This window comes from Equus przewalskii, chromosome 5 (assembly GCF_037783145.1).
Source record: "Equus przewalskii isolate Varuska chromosome 5, EquPr2, whole genome shotgun sequence".
Lineage (NCBI taxonomy): Eukaryota > Metazoa > Chordata > Mammalia > Perissodactyla > Equidae > Equus > Equus przewalskii.
Window position 1 is genome coordinate 64,570,712 of NC_091835.1, and position 12,159 is coordinate 64,582,870.

General features: G+C 37.3%; 1 protein-coding gene across 8 annotated transcripts in view; it reads left to right on the forward strand.

Moving 5' to 3' along the window:
- Window positions 1–12,159, forward strand: part of ANO6 (anoctamin 6) — a 187,899-nt gene that overhangs the window by 131,553 nt on the left and 44,187 nt on the right. For all 8 annotated transcript variants that reach the window (XM_070621109.1, XM_070621107.1, XM_070621115.1 and 5 more), the window contains one exon: window positions 10,313–10,373. In XM_070621109.1, the coding sequence (XP_070477210.1) occupies window positions 10,313–10,373 (61 nt within the window). The remainder of the gene's footprint in view (window positions 1–10,312; window positions 10,374–12,159) is intronic.

Consider the following 12,159-nt stretch of genomic DNA (forward strand, 5'->3'; position numbering starts at 1 on the left):
TCCAGACATTTACAAGTGATGAAAGATGTCTTTTCTTTTAATAATTTTCGTACAACATAGAAATTATTTTTTTCTCTGAGGAATTCAGAAAGGTAATTTTCAGCTAAACCTTCATTCTAAAAGGCAGATATGGAATGTGTTTAATCCTCTTTTACAAATAATTGAGATTAAAGCCTTATCTAAAATCTCCTGGAGGGTCACTGAGGAATGTGGCATTGAAACTCTTTGAGTATTTCAAGTAATCAAAGCAGAAATCTCAAACCCAGCTTATCTCATGAATACTATTTAACAGGTTTACTATTATCAGTGTTTTCCTTAATTCAAGTGAGTAGAAACCTGAAATTTGTACTTCTGTTTTCCCCTTTTTTTATTAGTCTTTTTATTGAGATCATAATGATTTATAACATTGTAAAATTTGGGGTGTACATTATTATTTATCAATTTCTGACTATACTTCATCGTGCTCACTACCAGTAGTCTAATTTTTGTCTGACACCATACATATGTGCCCCTTTACCCCTTTTGCTCACCCTCAACCCCCTTCCTCTCTGTTAAACCCCTCATCTGTTCTCTTTATCCATGTATTTGTTATCTTCAACATATGAGTGAAATCACGCAGTTTTTATCTTTCTCTGTCTGGCTTATTTTGCTTAACTTCATATCCTCAAGGTCCATCCGTGTTGTTGCACATGGGACGATTTTGTCTTTTTTTATAGCTGAGTAGTATTCCATTGTATATCTGTGCCACATCTTCTTTATCCATTCATCCATAGAAGGGGACTTGCGTTGATTCCACATCTTTGCTATTGTGACTAATGCTGCGATGAACACAGGGGTGAATAAATCTCTTTGGATTATTGATTTCAAGTTCTCTGGATAAATACCCAACAGTGGAATAGCTGGATCGTATGGTATTTCTATTTTTTATTTTTTGAGAAATCTCCATACTGTTTTCCATCTTGGCTGCACCAGTTTGCATCCCCACCGTCAGTGCGTGAGGATTCTTTTTACTCCACATCATCTCCAACATTTGTTGTTTTTTTTCTTGGTAATTATAGCCATTTTGACCAGTGTGATGTGATATCTCATGGTAGTTTTGATTTGCATTTCCCCAATAATTAGTGATGTTGAACATCATTTCATGTGTTGGCCATCTGTATATCTTCTTTGGAAAAATGTTCGTATGCTCTGCCCATTTTTTGATCTGGCTGTTTGTTTTTTTGATGTTGAGTTGTATGAGTTCTTTGTGTATTTTGGAGATCAACTCCTTGTCAGATAAATGATTTGCAAATATTTTCTCCCAGTTGGTGGGTTGTCTTCATTTTGTTCACGGTTTCCTTTGCTTTGCAGAAGCTTTTTCGTCTGATGTAGTGCCATTTGTTAACTTTTTCTTTTGTTTCACTTGCCCAAGTAGACACGGTATTTGAAAAGATGCTGCTAAGACTCATGTAAAATAGTGTACTGCCTATATGTTCTTCCAGGAGGTTTATGGTTTCAGGTCTTACATTCAAGTCTTTAATCCATTTTGGGTTAATTTTTGTATATGATGTAAGATAGTGGTCTACTTTCATTCGTTTGTGTGTGGCTGTCCAGTTTTCCTGCCACCATTTATTGAAGAGACTTTCCTTTCTCCATTGTATGTTCTTGGCTCCTTCATTGAAGATTAGCTGTCCATAGATGTGTGGTTTTATTTCTGGGCTTTCAGTTCTGTTCCATTGATCTATGTGTCTGTTTTGGTGCCAGTACCATGCTGTTTTGATTACTATAGCTTTGTATTATATTTTGAAGTCAAGGATTGTGATGCCTCCAGCTTTGTCCTTTTTTCTCAAGATTGCTTTGGCTATTCAGGGTCTTTTCTTGTTCCATATAAATTTTGGGATTCTTTGTTCTATTTCCGTGAAGAATGTCTTTGGGATTCTGAGAATCTGTAGATTGCTTTAGGTCATATGGACATTTTAACCATGTTTATTCTTCCGACCCATGAGCATTGGATATCTTTCCATTTCTTTATGTCTTCTTCAATTTCTTTCAATGTCTTAGAGTTTTCAGTGTATAGGTCTTTCACCTCTTTAAGTTTATTCCTGGATGTTTTATTTTTTTGTTGTTGCGATTGTAACTGGGATTGTATTCTTAAGTTCTCTTTCTGCTAGTTCATTCTTAGTGTATAGAAATGCAGCTGATTTTGTTTTAAATTGATTTTTTACCCTGCAACTTTGCTGTAGTCATTGATTATTTCTAATAGTTTTCTGATGGATTCTTTAGAGTTTTCTATATATAGAATCACGTCATCTGCAAACAGCAAGTGTTTCACTTCTTCCTTTCCAATTTGGATTCCTTTTGGTTCTTTTTTTTTTCTTAATTGCTCTGGCCAAGACCTCCAGTATTATGTTGAATAAGAGTGGTGAACGTGGGCACCCTTGTTTTGTTCCTGTTCCAGAGGCATGGCTTTCAGTTTTTCCCCATTGAGTATGATGTTGTCTGTGGTTTTCTCATATATAGCCTTTATTATGTTGAGGTACTTTCTTTCTATACCCATTTTATTGAGAGTTTTTATCATAAATAGATGTTGGATCTTGTCAAATACTTTCTCTGCATCTATGGAGATTATCATGTGGTTTTTGTTCCTCATTTTGTTAATGTGGTGTATCACATTGATTGATTTGTGGATGTTGAACCATCCCTGCGTCCCTGGAATAAATCCCGCTCGATGATGGTGTATAATCCTTTTAATGTACTGCTGTATTCAGTTTGCCAGTATTTTGTTGAGGATTTTTGCATCTGTGTTCATCAGCAATATTGGCCCATAATTTTCCTTCTTTGTGTTGTCCTTGTCTGGTTTTGGTATCAGGATAATGTTGGCTTCATGGAATGAGTTCAGAAGCGTTCCATCTTCTTCAATTTTTTGGAATAGTTTGAGAAGGATAGGTATTAAATCTTCTTTGAATGTTTGGTAGAATTCTCTGGAGAAGCCATCTAGTCCTGGACTTTTGTTTTTTGGGAGGTTTTTGATTACTGTTTCAATCTCTTTATTTCTGATTGGTCTGTTCAGATTCTCTATTTCTTCTTGATTCAGTTTTGGGAGGTTGTATGAGTCTAACAATTTATCCATTTCTTCTAGGTTGTCCAATTTGGGAGCATATAGTTTTTATAGTATTCTCTTAATCCTTTGCATTTCTGTAGTATCTGTTGTAACTTCTCTTTCATCTCTAATTTTCTTTATTTGAGCCTTCTCTCTTTTTTCTTGGTGAGTCTGATTAAGGATTTTTCAATTTTGTTTATCATCTCAAAGAACCAGTTCTTAGTTTCATTAATCCTTTCTACTGTTTTTTAAGTCTCTATTTCATTTATTTCTGCTCTGATTTTTATTTTCCCTCCTTCTGCTGACTTTGGGCTTTGTTTGTTCCTTTTCTAGCCCTGTTAGGTGTAGTTTAAGATTACTTATTTGAGATTTTTCTTGTTGGTTGAGGTAGGCCTGTATTGCTATGAATTTCTCTCTTAGGACTGCTTCTGCTGCATCCCATAAGAGTTGTTATGTTGTATTTTCATTTCATTTGTATCCAGGTATTTTTTAATTTCCCCTTTGATTTCTTCATTGATCCAATGGTTGTTCAGTAGCATGTTGTTTAGTATCCACATATTTCTGCCTTTCCCAGTTTTTTTCTTGTAGTTGATTTCTAGTTTCATAGCATTGTGATCACAAAAGATAGTTGAGATGATTTTAATCTTCTTGAATTTATTGAGGCTTGCCTTGTTTCCCAACATATGCCCTATCTTTGAGAATGATCCATGTGTATTTGAGAAGAATGTGTATTCCGCTGTCTTTGGATGGAATGCTCTCTATATATCTATTAAGTCCATCTGATCAAGTGTTTTGTTTAAATCTACTATTTTGTTAACTTTTTGGCGAGATGACCTGTCCATTCATGCAGGTGGGTGGGGTGTTGAGGTGCCCTACTATTGTTATGTTGCTCTTAATTTCTCCCTTTAAGTCTGTTAATAATTGCTTTATGTACTTTGGTGCCTCTGTGTTGGGTACATATATATTAATAAGTGTTATGTCCTCTTGGTGGAATGTCCCTTTTATCATTATGTACTGCCCCTCTTTGTCTCTCCTTGTCTTTTTTAACTTGAAGTCTGCTTTGTCTGATATAAATGTGACAACACCTGCTTTCTTTTGTTTGCCATTATCTTGGAGTATTGTCTTCCATCCCTTCACTCTGAGCCTATGTTTGTCTTTAGAACTGAGATGTTTTTCCTGGAGGCAGTGTATTGTTAGGTCTTGTTTTTTAATTCATCCAGCTACTCTGCATCTTTTGATTATAGAATTCAATACATTTACATTTAGAGTGATTATTGATATATGAGGGCTTAATACTGTCATGTTCTCTCTTGTTTTCTGGTTGTTCTGTGTTTCTATTTTTTCTCTTCCTTTGTATTTTTGACTGCCATTTCATTTTGGTGGTTTTCTGAGGAGGTTTTTCTCAGTTTTCCCTCTTTTCCTGAATTGTGGCTCTACTCAGATTTTTTGTTTAGTGGTTACCATGGGGCTTGTGTAAAAGATCTCGTAGATTAAATAGTCCAATTTCTCGTAGCCTCTTACTTGTATTAACCTAAGCATATTCCATCCCTCTCCTCTTACCTTTCTGAGTTATTGCTGTTACAAATTATTCTGTTTTTAATGTTGTGAGTTTGTGACTAAGTTGCAGTGTTTATAATTACTTTTGATGCTTTCTTTGCCTTTATCTTTTAAGTTATAATTGAGTATTTGCCTCCCTGTTCTGATAGGGAGCTGCAGTTTTCTGATTATGTCTATTTATCTCCTTGCTCAAAGCTTTTTAGAACTTTGCCCTTTTTTCCTCGTGTGTGGGCATCTTTAATTATCTCTTGTAGGGGAGGTTTTGTAGCAGTGAACTCCCTCAGCTTTTGTTTATCTGGAATAGCTTTTGTATCTCCATTATATCTGAAGGAAAGTTTTGCTGGATAGAGTATTCTTGCTTGAAAGTTTTTGTCTTTCAGTATTTCGAATATTTCATTCCCTTCTCTCCTAGCCTGTAGTGTTTCTGCCAAGAAATCCGCTGAAAGCTTAATAGGGTTTCCTTTGTAGGTTATTTTCTTCTGTGTTGCTGCCCTTAATATTTTTTTTTGTCATTGACTTTTGCCAGTTTTACATTATATGCCTTGGAGAAGGTCTTTTAGCATTGAAGTAATTAAGCATTCTATTAACTTCTTGTATTTGTAAATCCATTTCCTTCCCCAGGTTTGGGAAGTTCTCAGCTACAATTTCTTTGAACAAGCTCTCTGCTCCTTTCTCCTTCACTTCTCTCTCTGTAATACCTATAATCCTTATGTTGCTTTTCTTACGTGAATTGGATAGTTTCTTGAAGAATTCCTTCATTTAAAAAAAATTTTAGTTCTGTCTCCTCCTCCAGCCTGTAGAATTTCTATATTTTTATCCTCTAAATCACTAATTCTTTCCTCCTAATATAAGCTCATTTTTTCAGGATTCTAGATTATTTTTTATTTCATTAATTGTGTTTTTCATATCCAGAATTTCTGCTTGTTTTTTTTATAGTTTCAATCAATCTCTTTGGTGAAGAGATTCATTTTATTCCTGAGCCCATTGAACTGTTTTTCTGTGTTCTCTTGTAAATCATTGCTTTTCTTTATGACAGCTACTTTGAATTCTCTGTCATTTAGATTGTAAATTTCTGTGCCTTCAGGGTTGGTTTCTGGAGAATTGTCATTTTCCTTCTGATCTTAGTTGTTGCTGCGGTGTCTTATTATGTTTGATGAACTAATGTTTTGAAGGGACATTTGTGGTACTATTAGCTTCCACCTGCTACCGCTAGGGGGAAACAGGAGCTGAGTGTCTTGTCCCACCCCATCTGCTGGAAGCTGTGGGAGTACTCTGGGCCCTTGTGCCAGCCTGAACAGCATTCACAGACTTGTGTGGACTGTGCTTGGTGGGTGGGGCTTCCTCCAGGACCAAGCCCAGGGGTATGCTCCCCTCTTCAGGGAAAGTGATCACAAGCTGGCTAAGGTCTGCCACTGTCTCTTCCTACAGTTGCCTCAGGGCATGTTCCCTCTTTCAGGGCTCAGTGGTACTATATGCACTTGTATGAGCCTGGGATGCACTTGCCCCAGTGTGTGTATCTGCTGCTGTCTCTGCTTGCGGTCCACCTGCTTCTGTGGTTGGTGGGTGGGACTTCCTCACTGGGACCAAGCTAGGGTCACTCATTTGAGTTGCAGGGGCATGGAGAGCTCCCCCCACGCTGGGAAAGCGATAATGAGCAGGGTAAGGGCTGCCGCCTCTCCCTCCTGTCACCCTTGCATGTTCCGACTTTTGGGGCACTTGCTTCAGGCTGGAAAGCATTTGTACAGGTGCACAGGGCTACTGGGAAAAGCAGGGAGTGCTCACCTATCTCCACTGCTTTCTAGAAGGCCACTCAATCCCTCCTCAGATGTACAGCTGCATGTCTCAGGTGTCCTGTTGTGCTGTGTGGGCTTTCTCTGTTGGCCAGTGAACGTACATTTAGTTGTAGTTCAAAAGGGGAAGAGAGAAAGGGAGCAGCTCACTCTGCCATGTTGCTGACGTTACCTCCTCCAACTTTTAAAGTGTACTGAAACTTTGTTTGGATTTTTAAAGAACTTGCTGGTCGAATTTAGACTGTATCTATAAATATGCTTAAGAAAGGTTTTGTATATAAATGCTAACAGATACTTTGTCTGAAAACATTCCCACAAATCACATCTGGTTCCCCTTATATGTGCAGATAGTCTTGACCTATATGACTTTGTAAAATCCAGGAGATTGAGGACAAGCATTGAGACTGGAGGGAGCTTACTGAAAAGCATTCCAGAAACTCTAGACAAGAAGAAAGATGGTCAGCTTACTTTGCAGAATTTTCCTGACAACGTTGACATGTTATTTTCCCTTCTCTTAATCTTTTCTCTGTCTCCTTGTTGTGCCAGGAAAGTTTAGGAATTTTTATATGATTTCAGAATATTCTGATCTGCTCCATGTAAGTCTTATTTTAACTGAATACTTTGCTATTATAGTGATGTCACTTTATATTTTATAATTTGCAAAGTTCTTGTACTTATGTTATCACTTTTGACACACAAAACAACCCTGTGAGACAGGCAGAACAGGTATAATCTCCATTTTACAGATTAAAAAACACTGCGGATCTGAGAGATTAAATAAATTTGCTCAAAGTCAGCCACCTAGTAATTGATAAAGCCAGAAATTGACAGCAAATCTGCATTTTTTGCCATTACTGTGTTCCTCATCAGCTGACAGTAGTACCAGGCACATCACTCACAAGTTGAGATCTTATGTTTGAAAAATTATTCCACTACTTAAGTAAGATGATTACAGGGTATTGTCAACACATGGATTTTTATGCTTAATTTATGAATTAAAGTATATTTCATTGTCCCACCCCCTCAAACCACTACAAATTCTAGACTATAAATATCTGTCGTAGATTGCACAAAGTAAAAGACTTGAAGCTAGTAAGAGGGAAGCTGCTGTCCAGTGATGTTGGCTCATGAAGATCACTAGGTAGTGCATATCTCCAGGCACTGGATTTAAGGCAAATGCCACCAATAATACCGGAGGCAAATTATACTCCACAGACTACAATTGGGAATTCCATTTTCCTTAAGAAATTCTCTCTTTCACACAGCCTACTCCCATCTCTTCTTTCATATCTTCTGCTTCACCCACCCATCTTTAAGCACATGCCTTTCAAATATGTCCCTGTGTATATTTGTTTTTCATTGTTTGGAAAAAATGAATCTTTCATTGTAGACAGTTTCCTGAAGGCTCTGTTGAGTGTGTCAGTGATTTACAAAGGGAAGGAAGCATATAAAAGAATTAAATGGAAAAAAAAAAAGTTAAAGGAGAAAAAGAGAGCACCTTTTCATGCTTTCCTGTTTGTTGGTTAATTCAATCAATTCTTCATTCATACATTTATCTATATATTCATTTCTGCCTCTTTCTTCTGAAAAGAGATGGAGTTTTCACTAATTGACATGTATTTAAAAGAGTTAACAAATTAGAAATAGAAATATAAAATCAGGATCAAGGAAATGAAGAAAAAGTTATGGAAATAATCAGGATTAATATTGTGTTTGTAATTGAGCATTAAATAAGGTTCTTTGCTTTTTGGCTGGCGAGATAAAAGGGAAACATGGTAAGTTATAATATTTTGTTCTTAAAAGTATATTGTTATAAAATTTTGATTCTGTTCCTTTGCGGGAAGACAACCTAACATAACTAATGGTCACCATTCTAGATTTTGATTGGTTCCTCTGCTTAAAATCATCCTGTCTGCATTTGCAGCTCTCTTGTCTTTCCTGCTCCGTGTGACTAAAGCAGTATACTGACTTAGGGCTGCTCTTAACATAGCTTTTGTTCCCTCTCTGTGCTGTCCTGCCAAGCAAGCTAGGCTAAGCTTTCTTACCAATGAAGCCCCTTGCTTACCTCCTCCTCTACTTCCTGCTTCCATGTCGCTCATTGGGCATGTAGAGCAGAGAGGCCAGCCCTCTTATTCTTTCTCTTGGATCCTTGATTATTACACACGTGGCAAAAATGGTAGCTTCCTCCAAGCCCCCTTACTCCCTCTCATAGGAATACAAGGCACATCCCTTGTCTTGATTTAGTCAGCTGGGGCCATCTTGGCATTAGCAAACTTGTTTTTTCTCAGTGCTCCTATTTTTTCCTCCAGCACTGACAGATGTGCTTCTAGGGGCTTTTTCTCAGCATAGTAGGGCGAAGAATTCACAAGTAGGATTTTTCTTTCTGGAGTGGGTGGACAGAGGTGTCAGGGCAAGTAAGGAGCTATCAGAGGGAAGCTTGCACTGAGTCCTAAAAGAGGAGTAACATTGGGCAAGATCTTCAATAATCCCTTATAACATGCAGAACTGTTTTTCATAGGACTTTTCTTATAATAATGTTCAATAAGGGATAAGGCGGAACATTAAAACACAACTTTGAGAAGATGGTTCTATAAGAGTCAAAGCTAAGAGATTTGAAGTATGTGGTCCGTGGAGTTCCAGGACTAGAGGAATAGGTGAAGAGCATTGCTCCCCAGAGCTGTCACTCATTTACTAATTCTGTTTTCCTTGAGCTGGAGTTTTGAGAGAAATAATTGCATGACAGACAATTTGGGATTGTGCTTTCTGATCAGGGTCTATATGGATGATTGAGGGGCTTCTATATTCTTTGGAAAACAGATGTATGAGAAGATGGTTAGGTGGAAACTTTTTTTATGAAAATAGCATAACTAATGTTTTTACACAGATGACAGTTTACTCACTTTACATCAGGATAAAGGGCAACTCAAAAAGTTACCTAAAACCAAGTAGAGTTTTCCTTAGAAATAGTTTGGAATTTTCTTTTAACATTTGAAAGTTTGCTTTTTTTTTTTCTTAACATATAGCTTCTTTCTCTACCTGTTTTCTTTACTTTTCAAATGATGTATCATAAAGTTGATATTATAGATTTGCCACTTTTGCTATTAACTTCATTGATTTTTGAGGGGGAGATGTAAAAATGCTCACTAATGAAAAATTAGTAACTAATTGAAAGATTTTCCAGGAATTCATAGAGGGAGCTAGACTATGTATATACTAGCATAAAGGTGAAACTTAGCAGAACAAGTGAATAGAGCCTCCTTTGCATAAGTATGTCATTTATTCATTCATGGTTATTGTACCCACTGTAATGTCAGCAGAAGCCTGTGCATCCTTAATCTAATGGAAGCCTCCGTCAGTGAAGGTAGAAAAGCCATCACTGGGTTTGAGGGAACAAAGCTCCCCTGGGGGAGAGCCATCTCAGAATAAACCCCAGCTTTGTACTTCTCTTAACAAGAACAGCTGGAATTCAAGAACTTACTCTCTGACCTGGTGGGATGATGATAAGATGCAAATTATAAATCTAAAAGTTGTTTGGAGTTGATTGTATTTGTAGGGCCATACTACCTCCTCAATTCACTATGACAGTTCGTAAAAAGAGGCTGTTATTCAAAGAGATGACAGAGGCTTTAAACAAAGTGGAATCTTAGCAAGTATTCCTGTTTCTCTATCATAATATCAAAAGGTTCCATTGGAAAATACACTGTTAAATACAGCAAAGGCTGTTTGCTTTCAAAAGCATGAGAAATCCCATCAATAAGTGTGTAGTAGATACAATGATTGTTAAACTAGGTATCAACTTTAAAAGGAAATTTAAACTGTAGAATACACAAAGCATTGCATAAGTGGAGAACAGGATTCATTTGTATGTCATTATTGTATTTTCCAGAAATTGTGCATCTTTGACAGTTTTGGAACCCTAGTCTTTGCAGTATTTATGGGGATATGGGGTAAGTTATTTTAATTTTTTCGGTTTACTTTTGCCTCTAACATAAAAAAAAAAATCCAAAAACCCTAAGATCATTCAAGCACCCAATTTAATGACAGTTTACAGTTTTACATAGGCTATCACTTTTAGCACTTGGGTTGTCCAAGCCTCAGCCCCCCTAGAGATCCATTTATAACTTTTAAGGCCATTGTATCAGTTGCTGCATAAAAAACTGCCTCCAAATGTAGTGGCTTAAAACACACATTTATTGCTGCTTATGGTTCTCTGCATCAGCTGAGAGGTTCTTCAGGCACATGCTGGCTCAGCCGGTCTCTGTAGTTAGCTGGCAGCTCCACTGGTGTAGATTATCTGGCTGTCGCCAGGCTGGTTTGGTCTTTGGGGCCCAGCTGGGCCAGCTTGCCTTGCTCCAGGTGGTCTCGTCCTCCAGTGGGCTAGCCCAGGATTCTTCACATGGTGCTTTTAGGGTTCCAAAGAGAAGCAAGAGAGGACAAGCCCCAATGCGCAAGCATTTTTTAAGCTTATAGTTGCATCAAGTTTGCGAATGTCTCATCAGCCAAAGCAAGTTATGGCCAAGCCGACAACAATGTGAAGAGGTGGGAGGACTGCCCCTGGGCTTGGATACAGGGAGGCATGATTCATGGGGAGCCATTATTGTAACAATCCCCACAACTGTGATTCAGCCTGGCTTGCATGAGGTTATGGTCTGGGGGAAGCAGCAACACAGAGATTACAGGTAAGCTTTCTTCTTTATACACCTCGATATGAGTGTGTGTTTAATAAATATGTGCTGCTCTTATAATAACAATTCCATTTAATAAATAGAAGAGATATAATCCTGAAGAACATAATTTGTATATAGAAGCTTTAACACTGTATCTATACTGTTTACTTTGAATAGCATCATTAATGTAATGAGACAATTATTTTCTTTAAATGCAGACTTTTAAATGTTTAATTAATGTAAATATTCTACCATAGAAGAAAAAAATTACCATTTTCAGAGATAAACGTGTTTCCAATTTCATTGTGTAAGTCAAGGGGAAATAGAGGTCAGGTTTTAGATAGGTGGGGGAAGAAACTGAACCAGGTCTCTTATTTTTGAGATGATGACACATCAACATGTGAGACTCACAGAAACAGTTCTTTACAGGTATCCTCGGCAGTGTTTCTCTTTGCAGGGGTTGTGCCTATGAAAGGTCACCAAATGCATCACAGAACAGGCAATCCAATTATTTTGGACACACCTCAGAGACATTAGTTGCCAGACCTGAATAAAGTGAACTGTAAGATGGCCAAACTTACCTAAAAATTACATTGTCATTCAGACATTTAGCATGTGTTGGCTGGAGACCAAACACTGGCTAATATTTGACACACAGAAGAATAAAGATCAAGTTCATGTATTAAGATCTTCTGTACTCCTGCATTGTAATATACATTATTTTTTTTACCCAGCAAGAGCATAGGTCCCAAACACATGGGTGGTGGGCACTTTTAACTATTGTCTTAACCTTAGTCTCAGCACTCATTCATAATCTATAAATTCTCACACGTCACTTGAACTCCATATACTAATAGATGCTGGTAGCCCTAATTAAAAAAGACATTCTAAATGAAGCAAAAATATATATTAATTTTGACACTGAAGAAACAAACCTCAAATTTCCTAGCTCACTTTGCTTTCTATGATCATTAACTACACCATCTTTATAGAACTGACTTAAGCATTTGGAGCTGATGATTTTATTTCATCAGATTTTAGAATGCAGAAAACGTTTCAGCACTGC